Source organism: Ixodes scapularis, unplaced genomic scaffold (assembly GCF_016920785.2).
Source record: "Ixodes scapularis isolate PalLabHiFi unplaced genomic scaffold, ASM1692078v2 PGA_scaffold0__279_contigs__length_252992795, whole genome shotgun sequence".
In the NCBI taxonomy this organism is placed as follows: Eukaryota; Metazoa; Arthropoda; class Arachnida; order Ixodida; family Ixodidae; genus Ixodes; species Ixodes scapularis.
Window position 1 is genome coordinate 175385956 of NW_024609835.1, and position 26979 is coordinate 175412934.

The 26979-nt window shown below is 45.3% G+C and overlaps 1 protein-coding gene across 2 annotated transcripts in view; it reads right to left on the minus strand.

Annotated features, from left to right (window-relative positions):
• The window catches only part of LOC8026178 (transcription factor CP2-like protein 1), a 66881-nt gene that overhangs the window by 32316 nt on the left and 7586 nt on the right, over positions 1 to 26979 (minus strand). For both annotated transcript variants that reach the window (XM_029980652.4, XM_029980651.4), the window contains exons 3-13: positions 25900 to 26042; positions 23525 to 23626; positions 22059 to 22220; positions 17357 to 17559; positions 16253 to 16320; positions 13107 to 13212; positions 7249 to 7355; positions 6335 to 6484; positions 5866 to 5934; positions 3972 to 4013; positions 1541 to 1857 (exon numbers count right to left, since the gene is read on the minus strand). In XM_029980652.4, the coding sequence (XP_029836512.2) occupies positions 1541 to 1857; positions 3972 to 4013; positions 5866 to 5934; positions 6335 to 6484; positions 7249 to 7355; positions 13107 to 13212; positions 16253 to 16320; positions 17357 to 17559; positions 22059 to 22220; positions 23525 to 23626; positions 25900 to 26015 (1442 nt within the window). In that variant the 5' untranslated portion in view covers positions 26016 to 26042. The remainder of the gene's footprint in view (positions 1 to 1540; positions 1858 to 3971; positions 4014 to 5865; positions 5935 to 6334; positions 6485 to 7248; positions 7356 to 13106; positions 13213 to 16252; positions 16321 to 17356; positions 17560 to 22058; positions 22221 to 23524; positions 23627 to 25899; positions 26043 to 26979) is intronic.

A 26979-nucleotide genomic window follows, 5' to 3' on the forward strand; every position in this document is an offset into this window, starting at 1 on the left:
CCCCTCCCAACAAGAAATTTGAGATCGGAGACGCCGGTATCGCCAAGCGCCGGAGTCGCGAACGGCCGCTGGCGCTTGGTTTTAACGACTGTTAATAGATAGCAGCACGTACCACCCTTTCCCACTTTCGCATCCTATCTGCCAGAAGCTACCGGTGGACTTCGAGGACAAGCTTGTCAAGTTCCAACATTATGTGATGAAACTGCGTCGCGAATCTCACTACGGACTCGGGCAGATCGGCATACCGATGAGACCCCTGTGAACATCGACATGCCAAGGATGTGCACCGTGAACAAAGTAGGCGCCCGAGAAGTAAAAGTGCGTACGACTGGCTATGAGAAGCAAAGGGTGACCGTAAAACTGTGCATCACAGCCGATGGTCGGAAACTTGCGCCCTACATCATCCTCAAAAGACTAGTCGCGAGGGCGATTAGTCGATTGTGGTGCAAACTGATGGCAAGCGGGCTACTCTCATGTCTTTATTTATTTCCTTTAGAATATTTATTCTTTCATTTTGATTATAATAAATTCATATTTCTTGTGCAAATTTCGTATTTTCGGGGCATGTTTCGAATCTAAGTCGTCCATCATGAGTGCGAAGAGAACTTCATACACGATGAAAATCAAGAGAACGGTTATTTCTTACGCGGAAGACAATGGAAATCACCGTGCTGCTGAACAGTTCGGAGTGCGGCGTTCCGTGCAAGCCGAGGCTGGGTGGAGCGGATGATGAAGAGGAAAGGTTTCTCTTTGAGACGCCACACCATTATCTGCCAGAAGCTACCAGTGGACATCGTGGGTGTGAAAAACATTGCGGGTGTGAAAAAAAGGGGTGCTTAGAATCGAGTAAATACGGTAGTTAGATAATAATGATTCAGGAGAAGTCTCCAAGATGGAGGAAACTTATGCAAGAATGAACTGACTTCCACCTGAGATAGAATGCAGCTCATGTCCTGTAGGCGACTGGTTTGCCACCGAAAACAATTCCTAATCCCGAGCGAGCCAAGGACCACCACGAGACTGGCAGAAAGCTCTATTACTGAGTCAAGCAAGAGTTACCTGTCAGCAGAGCAAATTAATGTTAATGGTTGCTACCAGTCTTAGTCGTACGCACGACTAGGCCGGGCGTCCAATATTGAATAATGAAATGGTAATGATTCAGGGCATGGGTTCTCAAACTGGGTTACTGGGAACCCCGGGGGTTCCCCGGTGTACCCTTGCGGGTACTTTGAACTCCCAGTTTTCCTTGACCATCCCTCCGTTTAAGTAAAATGTATTTCCAGTTTAAGTACTTTCAGAAAATCTGAGACGCTCGCTTGTGCATATCTATTGGCATTCTCCATTGTGTGCATTTGCATTCTTGCTTACAGTGTCCGTAAACTTCTGCACTACTTTATTGCGTCAACGCGGAGCCTGGGAAGGGTTCCGCGAGAAAGACGAGGGTTCCTCAAGATAGAAGAGTATGAAAACCCCCGATTTAGGGGAAGTTCCCAAAGTGGAGGAGATCTATGAGAGAACACACAGGTTGGAGGGAACTTACTGGTCGGGCATGGGCAGGGGGATAGGCGGGAAAGAGTCCACGCTCGTCCCGGGGGAGTAGCTGCTGCTGCCAGGCCGTGTCTGGGGCTGCTGCTGCTGCTGCGGCTGCTGGTCGGGGGGCGAGCACGACACTACCGAGGAGGGCAGGCTGGTGGGCGCCTTGTGCGGTGGTGGCGGTGTTGGGGCCACGGCGGGCACGGCTGGGGAGCCTGCTGCGCCCATGGCCACTGCCGACGGGCTGCTGCCACCGCCGCCACCACTTCCGCCGGCGCCCAGGGGTGGACTGGCCGGGGCAAACGCCGGCTCTGACAAACACTGCTACAAAAGAAACAACGAAAGGTTGGCCTGTTGATTTCTATGACTCTGGCTGCACTGTTGATGCGCCGAGAACTATACTTCGCTACTTGGAAATGTGTTGGCAATATAGGTATTTATTGCAGAAAGTTGGAAAGAACTTTCATTTTCGGCAAATCAAAAGTGCTAAGCAGATGCTCTCAATAGTGAAGGGTAAACTTTTCAGGAAAGATCTTCGCCACATCAATATCTTCACAATATGTCATCACCTTCAACCCCTATACCAGTGCCATAAACATACTTCAACTTTCGGTCACTTTGTCCTTATCGCCAGTCTACCGGCATTTATTATAGAAAGGTTCCGCAGCAGTGGGCCACATGGCATATATAGCAGGGCCTCACTCGTACGTTATTGAATAATACATTTTCCTAGGTGTTACGTTCACAAATGTTGATCCTGCTGAACACCCACAGGGGTACGAGTATTCATTTTTCGTTTGTTGCGTTTGCCTTTCTGGCTGTGACACTCAAAAACTGCCATCTGAAGAGCCACGGCAGCCACCTTCATTCTCCCTCTTTTTTGCCTCTTTGTCTCTCTGCACCGTGCTTCTTGAATTGTTCTTGCCCGAGCAGGCATGACCTTGAACTAAGCTTGAAGGGACTGAGGTCCCCTAACAGCCTGTTCGATTTTCAGCCTCATTCTTGGATGCACATGAGCTCTCCTGCCACGCTCGGTGGCTTACTTCTCTCAGTTGGACTACCGTAATATCCCGAGTCATCGCCCATCCCCGAGCCATCGCCCACCCCATTTTTGGGGCCAATATCGATTTCCGTAAAAACACCGAGTCATCGCCCACCCCTTCAAATACCCCAGCGCGGACTCTGCGATCCGCGAACACTCATCCTACCCGAATGACGCGGCCGCGGACCTTACAGTTGGAGGACGTCCGTGACAAAGTAAAACGAAGGAGGGAAAGACACTTCTTTTTGTTTACGCATTTCCCCAAAGTTGTCGTGTATCCGCGCGAAAAGAAAACGATGGAGATAACAAAATAAGAGTTTGTTAATGTAACCGCGGAGTGTTAGGTCAAAGTCTGTCTCCGCCGAAGTAAGGTCACCGCGAACCCTCTCCTTCTTCCCGCCCGTCGGGACCGGGGTTGTGCAATATTTTAGGCAAAGCCAACGCGTAAATAAAGCTTTGCTGGAACGCCCTACACAGACGTTTGCAGAGCGTCCCAACCGTGCATTGATAGCCCGCCGTGCACGGACGCACGTATGTATGCACCAAACAAGAAAGTTGCGCAAGAGCTTGCAATTGACAAGGCGCCCGACTTGGCCCGAGGCCAAAGTATTTGCCAACGCGACCGCAGGCTTTCCCGCTTTCCCAGCATTGCTCTTGGTCGCTTCTTTGGTCCGCTCGCTCGCTCGCTCGTTGCGCCTGGTCGGTTTTTCTATTTTCTTGTAGACTTTTCTTTTTTTTTTTTTTTTACTAACTAGGAGAACATAATGGTGACATTCTGTCACGAAACAAACGTTCGCGCTATATGCAGATCGGCGGTGTTTCTAGCGCGTATGCAAGCAACGGACTTCGCTATAGTAAAATATTTTTTCGTGAGCATTTTTTTCTATAAAACAACGAAACTAAATCGAGTTGTGAGTTTGATGTATCTCTTGTGCATCAGCGCTAGATACGCAGAGAAAAAGAGGCGGTTTTTTCCGCTTTTTTTCAAGTGTTTGTGCTCACCCACCGAGACATGGCCCACCCCACTTTTTTAATGAATTTCAGGTGGTAGGAGGGTGGGCGATGACTCGGGATATTACGGTAGTTTCATCTTGCGTGGAGTTTGGCGTTAACTATTGTGCACCACACCATCATGAGTGGCACGCTCAAGATGGGCACACGTCAAGTTTCACAGCTTTGCACTAGTTTTCTTAGGAGCAGCAGCTGACGTGAGGCAGTATCTCAGTTAGCTCAATCAGCTCAGACATTTGCTCACTTTTATAGTCCAAATTCCAACAACATGAAATGATGGGGCCAATCGCTCGTTGTGAATGTCAGCAATTATGCCAATCGGCACATTAAAAGAAAACAAAAAAGAAAACAAAGAGACCTCTTTTAAAGATTAAAAGAAACTTACCTCGGTAAAAACAGTGCAGTCGTATGATGGTTGATGTTTCTCCTGCAAGTCAAAAAACAACATGTTGTGGAGCCCAATGCAAACACTACTCTTCTAAACCTCTAGTAGGATGAAGACAGTTCTAGTCTACAGGCAATGCAAGGCTCTAGCCCAAACAGGTCAAGGTATAAGTATAGTTTTATATCCATGTATCACATATCAATCAGTGGGTATTATTTTTGTTTCAATAACTTTTGCCGGGAAGAAACAGGATTTTTTTTTTGTCTGACTACATCAGTATTCAGATGTATTCCACAGATGTTTTCTGGAAGGGGAAAAGCAAGCAGAATTAGGATGAACAGTATTGAACTGCATGTTGTAAAAAGCTGAGAAACTAAGTAGACATCCCGTCTCTTACTTCCCCAAATATCAAAATAATATTTTATTAATCATACGACAGCTAATCAGCCTCACTCATTATGTAGTTCTTATACAGCACCAACCGTGAAGCCTTTTTTAGTTCCATGTACAGGGAGGCACAAGGTGAACTTTCCCAAGCTTTAGGTAGTTATTATAATGAATATCTTGTTATAATCTATTATAGTGTTGTGCAAAGATCGCAATTTCGAAAAGTAGTTTAGAGCAGTGCACTATTCAATATTCACTTCAAAATTAACTGCGATATTTACGTTCTTTTGAGTATTGATCACGGCAGGTTAGCTCTGTTGAGCGTGCTTCTTAGCGACCACAGTACACGGAGGGAAAGACACCCACAAAGCTTGCTTCTCCACAGTGCACCGGTGCTTGGAAAGAAGCGCACTCAACAGGGCTAACCAGCCGCATTCAACACTTCGAAAGGTACAAATATTGCAAAACATTGTAGCAGTGCGATTAGAAAAAAAAAACGCTATTTCCAAAGAAGATTCTGGTGCATGAGTATACCTGATGTGTTTAGAAAGAAACAGAAACTTCATGAATGTTGATATCTACATTGCCATAAAATTTTCAAAATTGAACTGGCATGCATACCTTAAAATCCCGTAAGATGCCCCCCCACCCTCCCCCTTTTTATTTTTTTGCTTGATTTGCTATATTTTTTTAAACACCGAAAGATAGCTTACGCCTAGTAACAGTAGTGTTGGGATCAATGATGGCCTCGGCGTAAATGCGGCTAGTACGCTATGGCGGGATACAAGCGAATGTTGCTGACTGAGAAGTACAGTCATCTCTGCTTTGTTGCCCCTTGCCACCATAACAAGCTTGTAACAGGCACAACCTAAAAAGAGCAATTTTTTTCAACTTTTCTTGATTGCACATTAAAAGGTAGCCACAGCATATTTTCAGCCGATTTGCTCTTCATGTTGGGTGGGCTATCTCTCGGGATTTTGGGGTACTTAAGTTTATGGCAGAGATGCCCTCACAACCTGTGCTAATCATACATGATTAAAGAAAAGATAATTGCATATAGCAAGAATATTTATAAATCCCCTCGATTAGGTATAGCTGGGCACCTCTATAGGTTTCATTTTACGTCAAACGTGTTGTTCACTTGCCATCTTAGAGTAGAAATTGAAGTTTCAGAGGCCACAGTCAATAGATTTAGTTAGATTAAAATGAACTCATCTTAGAAATGGACAAGTGAAAGCTTGGCAACAACTCTCAGGAGTTCAGCTGGGTTTTCGCATAAGCATGTTGCTGTGGTGAAAGGCTTAGAGAAATTATTGAATATTCGATTAGAAAATATTTGGTCAAAACCACTATGCACTTCGAATTTGCTTCGGACTCAAAATCCACTATTCGCACATGCTTAGAATTTAGGAAACAAGAAACTCTGTCATATGCCGTGGTTCAAACCCTGTACAGGAAACATCAAACGTATTAGTGCAACTCCCTGAACACAGTCAATTGTACTCACCTGCTCAGACTGAGGCCGCTTCATCATTTTTTCCCGGTCGGTCTTGTGCTTCCTGTCTGCCCCCTTTGGCTGCGCAGAAGCATAAAAACAATTCCCAGCGAATGTGATGAGACATAAACAGCACAGGATGCCTGAGGCACGATTAGTGTCATCATCTCTCACAAAAAAAGAAGTGCATGCTCATGGCCTCCACAAAACTGAAACCCCCTATATGACAACAGCACACCTGAGCCAGTTAGGCGGAAAACCATCTTTTAGCAGACAACACTGGCAGCACCACGTGTCACGTAGCCAATAAAATGGCGCAAAATAAAGCACCACTGTCACAGTTTTTAACTGTCACAGTTAAAAAAAAGAATAATCAAGCGCGCAGTTGTTAGAACCTTTTTTCGAAACGTTAAAGTATCCACATGCGTCTCTCCTTCGGGCGTCGCTATTGCCGGAACCGTGCGACCCGCCGGGACCTCACCTTGAACACTTTGACCTGGCAGGAGGCCGAGTGAAGCTTCTGGGGTGGGCCAGGCTCCCCGTGAGAGTAGGTCTCGATGACAATGCGGAAGGGTACCCCCTTCTCCCCCCCGTGCTTCTTCGGTGTGAACTCTGTGCTGATGCAGTTCAGCTGGAAACACAACGGCATCGTCCAACGGTCAGCCTCATTTCGGCTGCATGCAGAAAGTGCAGCTCGGCAAGCCAAAACCCTCCCTCTTTTAAGACACGTCTAGTCATTCAGAGAATGAGAACAACAGGAAGGTGCTTCGAACGCCCCGCAACAAGCGTGAGCTCCCTACTTTTGAAGCGTCCCATCACTGACTGTAAGCTTCGAGTGCAAGTTGAAGCTTACATTCCTTTCTCGTAGCGAAACGCAGGAAAACGTTAAGGTTGTCCGACGACACGGGGCCGACGACGAGAGAGGCAAAAGAAATATTTGCTGTCTGTCTATCTAAGCTTGGCGCCACTTTTGAGGTTAATCTGTTACCGGCGGGACCAAACTTATTCTCGGCATTTCGAGGTTCTGATGGTTTGTCAGTTGGAACACAGGGAAGAACGAGGACATTTGTTTTCTAGTTCAAGAATGCCTCAATTACTTGGACCGGAGACAATTTATTTTGTGAGAAAGTTATCTCCGACATGGCGGCAAACGTCATAGATACATCTGACTATCTCCAAAGGCCCGCGAGAATTCCCGACTCTCACACCGCTCCCCAAACCGTGCACGTACGAGTGTATTTTCCGGCAAAGAACTTACTGAGAGTTACAACTAAGCATCATTAAGAGCGCATTTATGAAAGTACATTAGATTCAAAACACTAGGAACCCTCAATAAGAGACCTAAATTTGGTGAATACAAGGACCGTGTAAAGTAACAACAGGGCATCGACATACCCGAACGAAGACCCCCGTTTCCTTGGTGGGGTCCCAGAGAAACTCGCAGAAGTGGACTTTGCTCGGGGCATTAACCACTTCGTACACGCCGTACGACAGGGGCACGTCTGGAACAGAGGGAAAACGCCCCAGAAATCGTAAGAACACTGTCCTCATTATTTATTTGAAAAGAATAAAAGACAACTCCGACACAAAGCACTACCAGTGATGCTACTGCAAAGTTGTGATTTGCAGCAATTTTTGGAGCACCTAAAAACAAATTCTAGAGCACTTTGGAGCACCTAAACATGGATCTTGGAGCACTTTGGAGCTCATAAACACCAAATTCGAAGCAATTTTGAGCACCTAGATATCACTTTTCAAAGTACTTTTGAGCATGTAGTTATTAAGTTATTTGCTATAAATATTAAGAAAACTATCAACTGCATAATTAGAAGTGCTATACGATGTGTGTGCACCGCTATAAATCTGCGTGGTGAATTTTTTACTTTCTTTTTATTTAGGGAAATTGTGCAAATACGTTGCTTGTAGGATATGGTCCACAAAAGGATGGACAAGTTTGAGAACGCTTGAGAAGCACATCCACGAGCTGGTGGCTCCCGCCCTATACTCCTCCATGGTGCACTTTGTGATGCAGAAAGCGAGTTGACCAAACCAAACCGAGAAAAGAAACATATTGAACAGTCCTGCGTTAATCCAGAGTATGATCTCGATCGGCGAAGTCGCTGGGAATCAGCGTCGCGTACATACACACGCCGTGGAGAGTGTCAACAAAAACATTCCAAACAAAATAGACATCTCTTTTGCTCTTAGTGCTTTTGTTTTGTTCCATTTTGTTCCAAATGCTTTTATTTTATTTATCTTTTCGTTCCAGAGCACCCAGAGAGCATCTCCCGGCACGAGTTATGTTGGCATTGACAGTGCTTCTTTTTTCTTTTTTCAGGTAGCACATGCGGTGAGCATTGGGTATACAAAACCCCATGTTTAAAGCAAGTTGCTTACGCTGTGGAGTAGCTAAGTGGTAATGACTCCGCTCTGCATGCAGCCAACAGACGCCCTACATCCCAACTACAACATCAACAACGACAACTACTACAACATTAACGACACCTTCTACAACATCAACAACGAATGTCATTTCCAGTGTTGGGAAGAGCCCACAACAGCTATCACCGTAAAAGTAAACAGGTATTAAGTTGAGCACAAGTGTGATGCCTCAATGCCTTTTAACACGTTATGTCTAAGAACTACTGTGAGAGGAGTGCCTGAATGTACAAACCAAACTGTTAAATAAGAAAAAAAAAAGTTATAGAGAATTAAAAATGTTGCTTCATGTGCACTGAGTAAATATTACAATTCCACTTAAATTCTTCATTTTGAGTATGAGTAGAGAGTATATGTTACCACAAAGGTTCGTGGCAAAAAACAAAATATCTGGAACACGTAACTTTTTCTTTTTAATGCTTCCCCGGTGCCACAAATTGTGCCATGGCCCACGTTAGACAAGATGTAGGCCTTGAAAAGTACTAGCGATAGAGCTCAGTATGTACAGAGGAACCTCGATTTAATGAAGTCATCAAGACTCGCTAATTCTTTCGTTAAACCGGGAGCTTCGTAAAATCGAGGAAGGGAGACCTCGCGCATAGGTTCTGCGGGGAATCCGAATTTGTTTGTTAAATCAGGGAAATTCGCGAAATCGGGTTTTGTTAAATCAAGGTTCAACTGTACTACGTTAAAACGCTGCGTTCAATAAGTACCATTTATGCTTTGCAAACGAAGTGACGTACACAAAGCACACAAAAGCTCGGGGCCATGTGGGTTAATTATGTTTGCAAGTGGAAACGACTTTCAGTAAACACGGCGGTCAGTCACAGAGGCTCGCGCTGTCTTCTCAGAAATAACCCGTACGTAGGTCCACTGTTGGAACCCGTGAGCACAAAAGACGACGCGTCTAATAGCCAATTCACACAACAGACCGAATCGCGATTTTTTTCGTGGACCAAGTACCACATGACCGGCACGTCACTGATTCCTGCGATCCGCGCCTCGTCCGCGGACGTGCGGACTGATGAAGTCGAGCGCCTTTTCACTCGCGGATTTTGGGCGGGAGGTTGACCTGCAAAACGTTTAGTCTGGCAACGGTACAATGTTTTCTTGTTTTTGGACGATTAAAACAAAAATGGCACATCGCTGTGTTTTGTGCAATTGCTGGTTCATTCTGTTGCGCGTTTCTTGGTTCCACGTGTGAAAGAAACTGCAGAAACTTTGTCTGGCTGACGTGGTGCAGGTTCTGGTACTCCCCCAGGTCCGTGTCAAGAAGTTTCCGACAAAACTCGTCTAGCATGTCGCGATAATCTTTGTACATCCAATCAGCCTTTTACCGAGCAAGACCCTTCCTGCAGCTGTGGTGTACTTGAGTGTTGTGCACAAGTGTGGAGTGCGGTGAAGGCATCTCAAACGCCCCTCCGCGAGCCCAGAACTTGGTCCCTTCAACACCGAAGCCTTCTTCGGCAGGACCATGCCTGTGTCCCTGTCATGCCTTGGGATAGTAAAGCCAGTGGCGTTTCGTGCGAAGCCTATCACGGTGCTTTGTCTCGATCTGTACGTAACAGCGGCACAAATGATTCTATATCTCGGTAGCAGACATCAATTTCTCTCTTGGACAATGGTGCCACGGTGCAATGTTAGAGTTTTGCGGCACTGTGGGCTGGCGAACAGGTTCGGTCTGTCCTCGCTGGCGTCTGCTCGTCATCTCCCTCGTGTGGATGTGCTTGGGAGACGGACGAGCCGCGGACATGTTGTCACGTGATCAATCCATCCGCGGATCAGTCCATCATGTGAATCGGCTATAAACAACAAGTATGACTGTAAGGCTTGTTCGGCAGTAGAAGCGTAATAGGGTAACAGCATGTCACATTTGCAAAGTTGCGAACGTTACATGCTTGCCGCTGAAAATTGATAGCGACTGCCTGGGTTGACAATAGAGCCGCTAGGTGTCTCTTACTTTACCGTGGCTCGAGTTACATATGGCTAGAATTTGTGGCGCAAGTCGCCGCCTAATTTGGCCAGCCACAAAATTCGGTGCAATTTGGCACAGTAAGGTGTATTTTTATCCGGATGACACAGGAAATTGTTTTTGGTGCAAAATGGTGCATTTGATGCAAGAGTGGAATCACTGCACTAGTGATGTTCACTTCAGCCAGTGAAAGGTATGAACGAAGTAAGCAACCTGATGGGACAAGCCTTTGCCAGCAGTACCACCATAAGACTGGCAAAACGGACATTTTATATTCTCCGCCTTCACTTCTGCAGGCAATGAACAGCAAAATGTATCTTCGTGTCGGCCTTTTAAATAGCACAGTAGAGCCTCATAATACTATCTTCAGGATACCACAGTAAAAAGAATTCATGATCTAGGAAAATGTAACAACCAATAATGCTTTTGGGGGTCAATAGATGAGATGGGAAAAGCAACTGCGACACAACAATTTATTTTAGATGGACTTTCCCGGCTGGGTAGAACTACCACATTTATTCAGATGTGCAATTTTTCGTTTTTTTTTAACTGCTTTTTAAGATTATGGGCTGATCTATAATTGCAATCAATAAATGTAGACCTACAAGTTGCAAGAGAAATTTTCAAGCTGATCTATAGTATGTTGCAGGTTAAGAAGGTAGGGCGATGGAAAGGAAGGTGGTAGAGGAGGCAGTTTCCTCCTCCCCTTGCCAGCATTGTGTCCATTTCCTCCTCTTCCACCTGCTTCTCCATCGCTCTACCCTCTTGAGTTGTCACCGACTATAGCTAACCTAAACGCTTTCCCGCACCAGCCACTACTCCTAGCACACCGCTGCAGAGAGGTGTTCGATGCATGCGACGTGTAAGACGGTGAAGCCTCCTGCATGCAGGTGGTTACGCGCCAGTGTGAAGCAGAGAAGCTCAACGTACAGTGTACGACGGTGAAACTGCACGGGCAACCGAGCTAGGCTGCATGAAGGCACCATAGACCAAGTCCAACAGTAGCGAGCTTTCTCGCCAAAGAAAGGAATGGAAAGATTATTGAGCAATTGCAAAAGCCTGAATCTTTTTCAAGCCGAGTCCAAGCTTATGCCTGCCTGGACAAGGACAGCAAGAAGCACAGTGCAGACAGGCAAAGAGGTACAAAATTACGCAAGCTTCATCATGCTGACAAAGACCAGGGAGCACAAAATGTGTCCCGCACAAAATGTGTCCCGCCAACGAGGAAGCATCAGCAAAGTGTCTTCCCCTGTCGTCTGCTAACGATAACTTCAAAAAAGGTGTTTTCAAACCTTACTCGTGCTATACAAAATCCCATTATGGCAGTATCCAACTGCTGAGTAATGTTGAAAGGTCTATAAACTTTCAACACGTTTGGTTTTTGCTATAACATCTCTACTTCTCAAACCCAACTCGAAACAGAAAATATGTTCTGCCAAAACTCGTCGCCTTCCACCCTCCTTTCTCTGCATACGTCCCCCTCAACGCTCTTTTCTGAACACCAACATTATCATACTTCTTCACCGCTCAACAACACCGAGGAAACCTGCGCTTTCGCTCGTATCGTCACTGCCGCAGACTCTTCCTTATGACGCCACCGCGCCAAGGCTGTACTCCGTCCCAGGAGCGGGCACGGAGAAAACAGCTGGCTTTTGTGGCTCACGACCGGCCTTGCGCTTAGACTGACCACCAACGAGAGGCGGCCCGTACTGTGCGTACACGGCGATGTGAGGACGATGAGAATCCCAAGGTACGACAATGCGAAGTGGAGGCGTGTACATGACGACGTACAGCTATCGCTTTTACTTCTCACACTGTAAACAAAAAAGGCACCCTTTTTAATTGTGCACCAAAGATGTTAGCTGGGGCAAGACCAATCAAACGAGTACACTGCACAGGCGCTATTCTATGTTGCTTTTGGGTGACGCGTCACGTCAATGAGGCAAGCGGTCACTTCATATGACGTCACGCTGTTCTTGCCAACACGTTTTGTTGGGAGTGCAATGCTTCCGGAGTCGCTGTGCTATGCAGCTCAGTGGCCCACAGTATCCAACTGCCTCCGCACCGACCGCAGTTCGAACACCTCTTAAGCTCAAAGTTTAATGTATAAACTTTATATATAACCTTAATGTTGTATACTGTTCTCAGTGTGACTCATAAAACCTATTCTGTGTTAAAAAGAGGGGGAGCAAAGCAAAAGAAAGAGGCAGGACATGGCACAGCTGCCCAATGCATCGTATCGGCTGCGTCGGGTGGCAGCTTTTAGAAGCAACAACTTAGAAGACGAGTGCAACAAATGAGAAATTGACACAGATATCCCACGAGAGTTCAACGGGACTGGAGTTTGAGAATATAATGGCGAGGAAAACATATCAAACAAATTTTACCGTAACTTCCAAAACAAGCAGATTATCTGGTTGTGACGGATTAATATTTATTTGTTGCAAGACCAGTCACATCTTTTGGATGTAACAGTCGAGATGCCTCTGTCACTACTATCTGCTAACAGATGGCTAGTCGTGTGGTACATCCTGCTTGGCCTAGAGCTATTAAAAAAAAAGCCTGAAGCAATCTCCAAATATTTTTCTTTCTCTCTTCATTAATTTAAACTGTAGCTCAATGCTGAAGAATACAATCAAATCCATAAATGAATTCCACTTGCCACATACTATACTACCACATCTAGCAGGGGATGCTCCAACTCAACATGCCGTGCATATGAAATCCATGCAACCTTGCATATGAAATCCATGCAATCTTTATGGTAGTAATAAAATATGGCAATAAAAAAACACCCATGAAGGAATTTGTTGATCCAACTGCACAGACGGGGAACACTCACCCGCCTCCAGGATCCTTTCTCCAGGCCTTTGGCGTGTCCATTGGCTGATCTGCTCCTTCTCCATGTACTGAAGGCGACGCTCTTGGAATCCAATGCGGATGGTACTCTGCAAAGCATTGAATCCAGCTTTCAGGTTCATGCCCCTCTGTTTTTTTACGTACCAAAAATCATCTGACAGCTTTGTCAGTACTGATGTCATGCACAACTGGCGAGCACCACTACCTAATTTACTCCAAAAGCTCCCTAAAATAGGGATATGCCCTGCAGTTAAAGGGGCTGTGCAACAATCTTTGGACTTCACTCAAATAATTGTGGTAGTTGTTCCGTCACGTCTAAATTGAAAAAACTGAAAACCAGCTCTGCCTGCGTGCGTTAGTTCCTTCTTAAATGATTGTTAAACAATTGAAGTTTTGGGCACCTCCAAGCTACTCTCAGCTCTTACACCGTCTTCAGAGTCACGTGCGCAGTGACGTGTTCCCGGGTGCACGGAGAATTTGGTGGGATTCTCACTTTTTCAGAGCCTACAGCGCACGCAGCCTCTGCTTGCGATTGACACGGCGACCTTAAAGAAGGCTGTTCTGAGCGATGTGGAAAGGGGAAAGAGAGGGGGCACGGGTGGGGCAAAGAATTCGCATTGCTGTAAGGAAGCTGAACTGGCATAGTAGCAACGGGGTGGGGCTCAAGGGAGAAATAGATTTTTTTCACCTAGGGCAGATGGTGCCACTAGAACTGAATACAGCACAACTCTGTTGATGATATGAGGTTTTTGACGCAATTACTTGTGTTGAAACAACAATATTTATAAGATATAGCGTTATATTGAGCACATAATGGCCCGTCTTGACAACTGATTACAATACACCAGGGTGTGTGTCACGCCTCAGTTCCCATGGGTGCCACTACACGGCTGCAAATCGCGAAATATTCTTGTTCTTTGCTTTGCAACGGAATCGCGATATTTCAAAAGAATGAGGTGGCTTCTCTGTCCTTTATGGTAAGATGTAAAAATTAAATGTAAAAATTAAAAACAGCAAATTCTTTCGAAGTTACAATTGTTACAACACCCCTTCACAACTGATTTACCAGACAGCATTATTTCATTAGGGAACGTTCACTAGAAAGGAGTGATGGCAGAGCACTGCAAGTGGAGGAAATCGTTCGCAATGACTCTTTGCAGCTCTCAATGACTGATGTACCAGCTCTGGTGACAGTGAGCTTAACGTACCCACACAGAAGTTTACATGCTCCTGCACAAAACCACTTCACACCTCAAACCAAAACATTTGTTACAAAAAAAGTAGAGGTGTGCGAACACCGAAAAGTAGTCTTCGAATCGAACACCGAATCGAATTAAGAAAAAAAAGCTGAATATCGAATTGAATATCAAATAGTGATTTTATTTGTAGGAATTTTTCAAAGTGTGCCGTGAATGAGGTTTTTATATGTGCAGAGTATGCGCCTGGTGCAGAATATGCATCTCGTACGGAACAAAAAATTTAATGTATAAAAATACTGGTAAAGAAACCAAAAAAAAAAACAGCTGCTGATTGACATTGGGCACTAAAGATCCAATTTAATGGTGCAAACATAATCTATATACCCGAAGCGTCACAAAAAACCCAAACTTACAGCCACGCGTGCCTTTTTTTTTTTCTTGTTAAAAGCCCGACCTAACACCACGACATGTTCTCTTATTTTATGTTTGTATACCTGAGAAAGGGGCTTTTTGCGATATTTCATCTCAATTTTAAAGAAGAAGGGCATCCGGGATTTTATTTTATATAAATTAAGAAATAGCTGTTAAATCTGAGTAAACAAGCTTAAACAATATAACCTGAAGTAAGAAAAAAAAAAAAAAACGTGTGGTTAGGTGGCGCAAGTTACCATCCAACTGCCGCTATGCAATCATTCCTCCGTCCATCTATCCTGTTTTAGAGAGCCGAGATTTAAAAGAGGGAGCAAGCGAAACTGAAACCATGGAGCTCTTGCACAGATTGGTCGTAAGTGCGCATGTGTTGTGTTGTTGCGTGGAAAGAAGGCGAGGAGCAAACGGAAGAGCGACGACGCCTGCCTAAATTGACACTTTCGTCTTTTCGTCAGATTCTCGCAGTTCGTAATTCAAACGCGGCTATCGAACAGTTGGAAATCCTCACAAATCAAGGCACACTATTTTTCCGTTCCATTTCGTTCCAAATCTTCCGGCTTGCATACGCTGTAGGCTTGCGGTTCCAAAAGAATGACGACAACAACTCGGCTGGTTTCATCGGCGTGGTTGATGTGGTTTTCTTTTTGTGATCTTACAGTCGCCGGTTTCTGCGAGTGTGACAACTGTGTTCTATATCGGCGCTTTTTACTCATGAAAAGAATTAGATATGGCGCGGAATTCCGGCCTCCCAACAATTCCTTTCTGGAAGCGGTGCAAACGGGATGTTTTGGATGTGATTCAAGGTTAGATTGTGTCACGATCATGAGTAAATCTGAAGGCTATAAAGTTTCTGGCGTTCGTTACTTTTCTTTTTTCTAACCTATGCGTTAGATTTTTATGGAATGGTAGGGCCATAAGGCGTTTCTCGCATGGTCTGTCTAACATCACGGCACTAACATCGGGAGAAAAAAACGCCTCTTTTGTCAGCTCCGCGCCGACCGCGCGTCTTTGGCCGAATATATTGAATATTCAAGTGACCGAATACTAGGAATTCAATTTGCGAATCAAATTATTTGGGAACTTACTATTCGATTGAAATTTTCGAGTATTCATACACCCCTAGAAGAGCCATTATACAAGCTTGATCATGCTGACAAAGGCTGGTAACCACAGAATGTGCAATAGGCCTTCCAGGGAAGAAAACAAGGGCATAAAAGGCCGCAAAGCGAGCAATCTCATTTCCATACAGCGCGAATGAGCTCGCCCTTGCGTGGTCCGTGCCACCAACCCTGGATAGCTCAGTCGGCAAAGCACTTGGCTCACAATCCCAAGGTGGCGAGTTCAAATCCATCCAAGGGACTCGAGTCTTTTTATAAGGTTTTCTATGGTCATAACACTCTTCGGTGTTGCTATTTCGTAACAGCCGGCTGCTACAGCCAACCGTTCCTGAACTCCATGGACATCAGCTGATAAAACAGATTCTTTGTTAAAAGTTCCTCACCTTAAGCATCTTTCCTCTCATCTCTGTTAAATCCCCCAGTTTCTTGAGCTTGATTTCATACGATTGGCCTACAAAAAAGAATGGGACGGGGTCATTTTCACAGCACATCCAAAACACTTGCACACCACAACATCCACACACATCCACACAACAATTCCCCAAAAGCCAAATATATTGCAATGTCACCTAACCAACAGCTCTTTATAGGAAGGAAATGCACCTGTACCAAAGTGCCTTTTACGAGGAAATCAATCACAGATCAAAGTCTAGAGTATGAAAGCCAACAACATGTGTAATAACAAACAACCGGCCATATAGACATCCTTCTATGATGTCCCCTGTTGAAGCCATATACCACTGCAGACTTTGCAGAGTGGCCTGTAGCAAATGAGGCATGTCTGATTTATTCCAGTGAACACAGTTACTTCTAATTGATGCCTGCACAACCCTCCGATGGTAGCAAGGGCAAGAGTGACATTCCCAAGAGATATGCAATGCCACGCTGTTACTCCGTGGTCGGAGGCACACACTACTGAAAAGAGGTGACAGCTTATTACAGCTATGAGAAGAAATAATGAATCAAGATACAGAAGCCTTTGACAACAAAAAATATAGACTTAGAAATGTGGTTCTTTTTTCTGCACAAAGTGGTTATTACAGCCATGAAACGAGCTCGTTTTGCAAGTGATTAAGATTTTAAGATTCAAATTGATAAAAGCGCCGTGGTAAAAAGTTGTCCACAGCTTTTAGTGGTGCCGAAGTATTGATGCCCCACAGCCTGACATATGCTGGCTTGTGCATCAAAGCAATCGGCTGTGTCCTAAATCCTAGTGACTGCCTCCGACCGTGGCAACTTTGCCGTCGTGCCAACCTCGACGCCGCCGTTGTTTGCGCCACCCAGCCGGCACGAGCGTCCCGTGGCCGATGTGCACCCAACTGGCAGGCAGACCTCACAGACTTGCCTGTTGCGAACGAGGCACGTCTGATCTAGTGCAGCGACCACGGCGGCTTTTGTGTCGGGGTCCCAAACTTCCCAGCAGCCACACCACCACACATCCCCACAGTTCGTGACCTGCCCACGACCGGCAGCAGACGGTGACACACCCTGGTTGAGGTAGGTCATGGTCTCCTCGTGCAGCTTGGTGGCGATGGAGGTGGCCGCCCCCAGGAAGTACTGGAAGCCGCCACTAGGGGACGACACCTCACCGGCCGATACCCCCAGCCGGGGCAGCGGCACCGACATGGGCCCCGCCGGCTGATACACCGCCATGCGCAGGTCCGGAGCAGACGAGCTGTGCCGGCAGCGGCTGTGGAGAGGGCGGCACCGGTGTTGCCCGTTCAGGGGGCGGGGACAGCGGCATGCTGACAAACACTGGGCTCCCTTTCAGACGAGCTCGGTAAAGGGCAAGGGCTACGGCCCCTAGGAGCCAATTAGAGCAACGGAGCGAAGTAAGTGACAACTTTGCACGGGAGAAACTCTCACGGTACGCTGTCACATGACTTGCACCAATGTTTCAATTGGCTCATGTAGCCCGTAGCATTCACCCTTTACAAAGTTATTCTGAAACTGAGTATAAGTACCTTCAATAAAATGCAACAGTGAAGTAAGGGAGAAGTGGTAGCACACCGCCCCATATTCCAACTCAATGTTTGTGTGGGACGTGGAACAACAGTTCTCATGATTCTTTGCTGCCCATTGAATTCCCATCTTATAAAAATGCCCAGCTTGATGGGTTTTCAGTGTACTACTAAGTTTATTTTCCTGGTTTTGAGGCAAACAACGTGCTACAGTGAAAATAGCATAAAATAAAATGCCTGTTGCTATGTTAATTACTTTGACTTTTTAAATTAAACTGATTTCATTGCCTTTTGATAAGCAGAACACTATAAGTTCCGGCTACTCTTGGAGAAATGAGCCTCATGGAACAAATTTTGTGATCCTGAAGTATGCCTGATTGCAATCACATTTAACTAAGATATAATCTAGTGCATCCCAACAACCTCCCATTTTTGCGCTGAAGAGTCTTTATAAGCAGATTCCAACGGATACATGACGAGAGAGGCAAAGTGTAGTAATTAAGGTAATTTGTGCTTCAAGGCGAGCTAAAGTGCCCATCATAGTTATAACATTCAAGAATGAAAAAGTATTCATACTACAATACGACAGTTAATCACTGCTTGCTTCTTTCTTTGCCTTTCCCAAGTCTTGGCAAAAGTAGAAATGAGACAAGTGACATTTTGTGCGAGCATTATCGCCTTTTTAAATATTTTACTAATTAATTTGCTAAAAACGAACAAAGAAGTAAAGTATGGGGCAACCAGAGATTACTAGCTGCAGTTGGCTACCAAGAAAACTCCACATTATCGGCACGCTTGAGAGCCTGACCTAGAGCCAGTGACCAGAGCATGAACTGGCCCATAAACCGACAGACCGGCCAGCATTTAATAGCCCGCAGAGTGCCCACACGGCACCTGTCTGGAAGGGACCTTTGGAAGTGTCATACAAGGAGACCAGATAAGGCCCTGCCAAACAGGGAGACACAAAAGGAGTAACGACCGTCATGTGACACCAGCCACCGCAAAGTGCAAGGGCCGCCGGCCGGGAGAGGGGGCTCTGGGAATGGCACCAGGAAACGGAACCGGCATCCAGAAACGTGCCCGCTTAACTCCCCAGCGGAGTCGCAGAATAGCCTCAGACACGCGCCGCCACGTGACGCCCCGCTATCACCACGGCCGGGCTTATCAGCGGCCTTTATTTGTTCCCTGCGAGGATCGCTCTGCACCAAGGACGGGCCCCTGAGCAGAGTTGTCTGCATAGCTGGCACTGTCATTGGAGGGAGATGCTATGCGGCAATGGCTGAGCACGAGTTGGGCTTGTGACACCTGAATGTGCTGGGCTTCCGACTGCAAGCCAATCAATCTTATCTGGTCCTTTATGGGGACACACTACCCAAAAAAGTGCATGTTTGAACCACTTGTCTGATTTAAATTACATTTACAGGGCTTTTTTCTGTTGATGTTGAAAGCATTTCTGCCAAATTTTGTTAGCCTAGGTAAAGTACAAAAGAATTGCAAATGTTCAAAGAAAGTGGGGCGTGTCTACGTAGGAAATCTAGTTTTGAAATTACTTATAAATTTGTTGTTTTCATGTGTAATATTGCTCTAGGACAGTTCAGAGCAGAGCCATATTTGTATATTATACCATCTTCATGACAAAAAAGCCACATAAAAACAAATGCTGTTTTTTTTAGACTTCCATCCTTTGTCCAAAAGTTTAGTTCTTGAACATTAAAAATACAAAAAATAAAGAAATACAAGATCATAGCTATCTTCCCCTTAAAATCTCACCCCAGAAAAACTCATAAAAATGAATTCAAGTTACATAATAACAAAATGATTGTTTCCCTAAAGTGAAATTTATGCCAAAAAATGGAATGGAGAAAAATGTGTTCAAAGTGCTCCAACCTTTACCTTTTCTTTAGCATCGGTGGACCGAAAATAATTTATAAAAAATTAACTATGTAGTGTAAACTAATGAAACCTTCAGCGAATACTTTCTAGATGTTGGTGGAAATAAATATGACATTTTCCAAAATCAACTTTTTTTGCAGAAATTGTGTTTTATGGGTAGTGTCCCCCCTTGAAGGGACACTGACCGGGTATTTATGCTCGCCGAGGTTTTTAGTTGTACGTGACATATGAGAGCTCAACTACCTGGAACAGAATTTGCGGCTTGAAATTCGGTCTCTTTCCGCCCGAAAACCGCCGATCAAGAACTGGCCGGTTCGAGTCTCGCTCACTCTCTTTTTCGCGGTCACGGGCCGTTTTCTAAGGTATCGATGCGACCACCAAATTTAATCAAAGTCGTGGGTCACTGAAGGCACACACTCAATATTAAAAATAGAAAAAATTATGAAACCCATTTTTTGTGGCTTCTAAAAAGCTGTAAATACGTTGATTGAAAAAAAAAGTTCCACAGACAACCGGAAGCATTCTGTGCGTCCGTCGTTTCGCGTATCGTGGGACGGCGATGGCAGCGGACGACGGACGTGGGACCTCTATTTCAGAACTGTCGTTCGCGGTACCGGCGAATTCTGTCTACCGTTAAAAAAGAAATTTGGGACTGATCAAAAGAATTGGTATTCATGCCGTACGACACGCCCGACCACCAAGCCGATTTGCACGAAGACGTCGCCGAGCCGTCGCTCCCTTCTCAAGGCTGAAGACATCGCTCGCGCAAACGTCAAGCACGACGTGTCTACTTCGAGTTGAATATGCACGCGTAAGATTTCTTTACTAGGTGCAAATGTCCCCAAAGCGTGGTGCTTCCCGTCTTCGACCCGGGAGTGCTTTTGCTAGAAAAAAATCGACAGCAAACTTTCCAACTTACAGTTTACCGGCTGGATTATTACTAAGAAAAGAGATCCACCACAAAAGAGATGCCCCAGTAGCTCAGTGGGAAAGACGTCCGGTTCACATGCGGTAGGTCCGGGTTCGATCCCCTGTGAAGCTATTTTTTTTTTAAACATTTTCCGATGTTTACATATCTTTTTATTTTTTTTTTTACAATCATCACTGAAGAAACAAACAAAAAAATAACAAACAAATGTTGTGGACGATAATTCGCTGAATTAAATGGTATGGGATTTCCGTTTTGACACCTGCGAACTCAATGTAATCACTTTCCACAAAATGCAAGGAGCATATAAATCAGGTAGCGTCCGCTTTCCGAGGTGCCCGTAAATGTTCTACAGGAATTGCAGCCAGCCATTGGTCCCGATCCCGTTGATCTTTCGGAAACTCTGTCGCACAATGCCACTTTTTTTCGGATGCAGGACATGTGAGCCAGCTCTTCACGCAACATCTTGGGTGTATTCTTTTCGGAGCCGATCATGGAAATTCACCACGGGCACTCACTACTCATCTCCAATTCCTCAATGTACAAAACAACTCATCTTGGAGTACTGAACAACGAGCGGAACAAACATAACTGCAAAAGTATCGCACGGCGAGCAGTTCCCGCACGCCGCATGTCGTGTCGTCTGCTACGGAGAGGAGAAAAAAAAAAAGACAAAAACGCACGGTCGGGTGTAGCCACGTGACTTCCGCCACTCACTCTCTTCTCTCCACTTCACTGACCTCCGTCGGGTTTCGGTTTCGGTTTCGAGCAGTTGCGTCTTTTGGCTTTATTAAAGAAATACGCTACTCTGTTGCAAAATATTAATTGGGTAGTCCTCTGACACCATAATGAAGCGCCTGGCAAAAAATAAAAAAAAATTTTTTTGAGGGGTGTCAGTGTCCCTTTAACAGTGAGCATCCAACGGATGTGAGGAAATAAAAGATTGAATAGTCCGTGTGCACAATGAAATCATTTGCACACTCTTATTGCAATAGGGGTTGTCCAGGATTTAACAGCTTTCATTTGGATGCAAGCTGATGACCAGAAGTATGATTTGGTGGAAACTTACCATATTATTATGCCCAGCCACTGCGGCTCTTCGCGTGTTAAAGTGCGGCTTGCGGCTCCCTCTCCTACTGCCCGCCCGCCCGCCCGCCGATTTCGGGACCACTTTTGATGTGTGGGTAGGGTAGGACGGTGAATGAACTAGAGTTGAAGAAGCACTCCAGACGCCATGCTATGAGGCAGCATCCCGCCACTTCAATCGGATCCAATTACAACTCTGCTTTTATTGCGTGCCTAAACCCTTTTTCTCTCTAATAAAATAAAAAAACTGCCCGACCCTGACAACTATTGAAACGCGAGGGATGACCGAACTAGACTCTGGTCCTAAACACGCAGTCTCACCTAGGACTAGTGTCAGCCGAATCCCTGGAGCTGCTGACGCAGAAGCGTTTGATGGCGCTGCTCACATCGTCATCCGTAGTGAGCGGCAAACGGTTCTTCTTGCCATGCACCAGGGAACGGGGCTCGCAGGAAAGCCCCACGCTGCTGTTGCTGCCCCCGTCGCTGCTCAAGGAGCAAAGCTTCTCCGTCAGACACGCTCGTGCACATTGTGAAATCACCGTGTGCGCTACATCCCGAGTGCTAAGCTCCTTTTACCCCTAAGCAGACAGTTATGTAGGAGCTACGAGCTTGCCAGATCAATCAACCACCTCCCTTTCGTCGCCTGAACTTGTCCTCCGCAGGTGGGTGTGGGTGGGAGTGTGATCATGTAGCGAAATACGGGTGTACGACTGGTCCAATGAACATGTGGCATCCGCCGCACTGTCAGCTTAGGGGTGAACAGAGTAAAGCGGCGCAATTCTTCATCTGCTACAACCATATTCAAACCATACATGGTGTGGTTTCAACATGGTTGTAGCCCTGGCCTGAGTCCGTCGACCCTAAGTCTTTTTCGACCCAGGCCCGGCTCGATAAGATGTCTACTTGATTTGGCCCGACCCAAGCCTGCCCCGGTTGGAGCTGCTTCGGCGGTGGGAGATAAAGCATGTCTTGGGCATGGGTCTGAGCCCAGCCCAGGCCAGAGAATGCGTCTTGCAGGCCGGGCCGGGCCCGAGATTTTGGGTTGGCCTGGGCTCATGCAGAGCTCTAGTGTGCAATGCTGTGAATGCTTTTGGCGCAAACATGTGGCTTGATTTAGCCTTCTATCCGAATGCGTTCTCGTGCAAATGACACAAGAGAAGAAGCCACACACTTGTACCAATAGGATCGACAGTGCTGTACACAAAGTAGCAAATACTTTTTGCACAACGAACCAAAAGTTTCCAGCGGTACAGCATGAAAACTATGACAGTGGAGTGATGGTTGATTACATGAAAAGCATCACTTGACATCATTCCTGAATTCCTACGAACAAGCAATAGAAAACACAAGGTAAGAAAATTATCCACCTGCTTCTTTTGGGTTATATGTACTGTTTGCTTGTTATATGACAGTGATATTCAGTACATGCCACTAGCCACAAATATATAGATGGGGTTTGTAAGTTTCAGCTAAACAATAAAAGGACACTGTACTGTCCACACGTCCTGCTACTACAACATAAAAAAAAAGTCAACACCTAGGAGGCCCAGAGCGAGAAAATAACCTGCCAATAAATGTATGACCAAAAGCAGGAGTGAGATGCAGTGACATGTGACAGCACCTCTTGGTAAGCAGATCTGGAGACACTATAAATGGAGAGTCAATGGGGCTCTATTTCAAGATTCTGCACTTTCTCCCATATGATCACCTTTCACATGACGTGAAGCATCAGGAGATAGTCTCTGGGAAATGCTAAAATCTACTGCCATTTTGAATTCATCTCTCACCTCACAGCAGCAACTTTGAGCGAGTCTGGCAGAACATAGCCATTCTCTCGAGGCATCTCTTGTTTGACCGCTGACAGGCTGGGTAGGGCCAGCAAGGCATCACTGCAAGGACCAAGGAGTTTTTAGGTTGGTGGAAGCAATCTCATTATAGGGAAGCTGAAGTGGTTTTTTATTAGAGAAAATACACTTAAGTAGTGTTCACCTGACCTCCAGGATCTTGAATATCGAAATGTTTTAATTTGGTACAAGGTGGCTGCAGGAAATTATTTTCAAAGTACCGTTGAAGGCCCTCCTTCCCAAAGCGTGATGTCACAAAAGGTATTTTCGGTATCTCCGCTCTCATTCATCTTCAGTGGCTATCAAAGCTATGCACATGCACTCTTGCTATTTTTAAAAAGGGCAGAAAAAGACGTCACGGCTGGTGCCAGTGCGGGGGAATATACCTATCAAGCTTGCGATTGCACGCTTGGCCCTCGAGCAACACGCGCTTGGCGGTTGAAAGATCCTCTTATGACGTCACGACTTGTCGGAGATTTTCCGTGATTTCTCACGTTTAGGTAAACTTTCGGGAAAAACGAATGCGATATTCAGATTCACAGGATAAAACTACACTAAAATCAACCTCCATCACATTTTTTGGAGGAACTGTTTCAGCTTCCCTTTAAGTAAGGATTTCTTTCTGTATCTTCTTTGTTCACTCTTAGGATTTGTTCTCCACACCAATAATTTTAATCGCTCATTTGCTCCTTTTCTTTTAATTGAAGGCACATAGTTTGTTGCCATTACACGACACTTTGAACTTGATTAATTCCTATTGTATACTTATTTTCATGATCACCTCTATCAAGTGACTGCCTCCACAGCATGGAGGCTCCATTTCAGCCATAAGGAAATAAAGAGGGTTCAAACCCCAGGTGATCCTTCCCCAAACTTTATGGAACACCACTCATAGCCTCAGTTGCTTTGCATCCTGAAACTGCAATATTTCCTTTTCCTCTCTCAATCCCAACATGACATTCTTTCGTTATAAGTTTTCTTTTTTCAAGAGAGTATATGTGCACCAAACTTTTTACTCTAACCTCTGTGGTGTCTAAACTCCATTTTGTTGTAAGTGCGAACATAGCAGAAGCACACAAGCGAGCTTTGGGCTGCCAGCATAAATGCTTGTGCGTGTGCCATGCACTCGTGCAGTGCAAGCATCGCTTGGGGCAACATGCTCGTGCTTGTAGCTTCCACGTGAAGTGATCATGTACTCGTGTACATGATCGTGTACATTGTGTACATGCACACGTGAAGTGTGATCATGTATGCGAAGTTGAACTATTAATATCACGAACTAAGCAACATAAATTTTCTCCGCTTTCCTGGGTGCAAACCCACAAGCACTCCCCGACACCATCGTAACTGTTAATGACCCACTTTTATTTCGTTCGAAGTGCAAAATTTTTTCGGGAACGTGATCACTTGTGCTACCACGCCTCTCATTTCTTACATGCTAACTGTGAACTGCCTACATAAGGCTGCTATCCAAACATTTAATGAACAGAATTGAATAATAATTTTTAATTTTTCATGTAATACATCATTTGGATGTTCTTGAGAGCAATTAAACTTGAACACCAAGTGAAACAAGCTGTAGCTGATGGCAGGCCTGCACTATGTCAGTGGAAGACATGAAATATGACGAACTTGCAAGGCTGTTTCACGAAATGGCCTTTCACGTCCGGTAAACTGTGGTATGCCATGCTGGCAAACGACATTCACCCTTTTCTACATTAGTTTGCATGCAGACAATTAAATACCGACATCATTTCTGATGTTGGTGAAACGCACAAGCATGGCAACCCACTCTGTCGATGACACAACTCAGAAAGTGGGATTGGGGACACAATTGGGCCACATAAATCCACCACTTATTCATCTTTTCTTTCGAAGTTGCTCCGGCGGCATTTTTCCTGGAGCCATCGTGGCCGCAGTGGGGTTCGCTTCTCAATCGCCCTCTCATCTTAGGTCTGAATAAAGACCGGCAAGAACAAAAGTCGAGCACCAGCTGACGCTCTTTTACATTTCTGGCTACTCTGGCCGGTGCAGTTGATCACGACTCAAAAGAGAACTCGAGCGAGCCGGGAAGCACTGCCTTTGTACATAGAAGTACATAGGGCAAAAGTTCATCGACATGACATCCAGCAAGGTTTTAAGCTTGAACTACACCATGTGAAGCCACATACACGGTTGCAGTTTTGGACGTCCTCTACATTCTTATAAGGGCAAGCCTGCTTTCTACGAAAACACGACTGGAGTAAAAGTTCCTCGTGTCTGTGGAAGGAGCCGTCAGACGCAGAGCAAGAAATAAAGGGCTGGGCCCCCAGGCATACCTCATGTTGAACGACGCTGTACCCAGCTCCATGCCCAGGCCAGAGAGGCTGCCGTCGAAGTCCGCAGCCAGAGCATCGTCAATGTCGTCAATCTGCCAGTGGCTGACAGAGGTCATTCCAAAGCTCGATGGGGCCTGCCCTGGCTGGAATGTCCCCGGCAAGGAGGGAAACACACGAGTGTCGGGGGAAAGCACAGAAAAGGGAAGAGCGTGCTGTACAGGTGGAGCCAATAACAGTGGGAAGGCAACAGACCAACATCACACGTGAGCAGCAGACCGCACGAAGGCACGCCAAACTCTTCAAAACAAAATTACGGGAGCTCGGGGAAGCACAATATGTAACATACCGCAAATACAAACATTTCAAGCACTACATCTTGAAGGTCAGTAATATGAATGGTACAATTTGACAATTATACAGCTGCTGCCATAATTCCAGTGAACGGACAAATATATGTTTATCTCTATATTCAAACAAAAATAAAATATATCAATTTAAACGGAAATCTTCATGTTAATCAACATCAGAAAAAAGTTGTAGCGAGAAAATATTTTAAAAATTTACCAACTGACCTTGGACTACGAACGAGAGCATCATCTATCAATATATTTTAAGCGTGCTTTCTCTTATTCACTTAATATATGCCAAAAATTTCCCAGGACCATCCTTTGAAATGATTGCAAGTGTATTATAAAAGGGCTCTTCTCTAGTGTAACCCTGCTGTTTTCTACCCTAGCTAAGTTTAACAGACAATGTGGCATGCCATGAACACATCCATCCTTTGGCTTTTCCCATTGTGTCAGGAGTTTTAAGACTATTTAAAGTAATAATTCTTCAATTCATTCAGGGATTAGTTTGTTCTTTATGCCCTTTCTTCTCAGAGGTCAAATACTCAACGCACAGATATACCTGCTCCTGAAACTGGAGATAATCGGAACAAAATTGAACAAATGTAACATGCAAACAGTATGAATGCCTTGGCCATAACGTTATTTAAGAATCTCAACCCACAACCCGAGGAAAATGCACAATCTTTCCTAAAATGCTAGGATAGAAAAAAAAAAATCACATATTCAAATT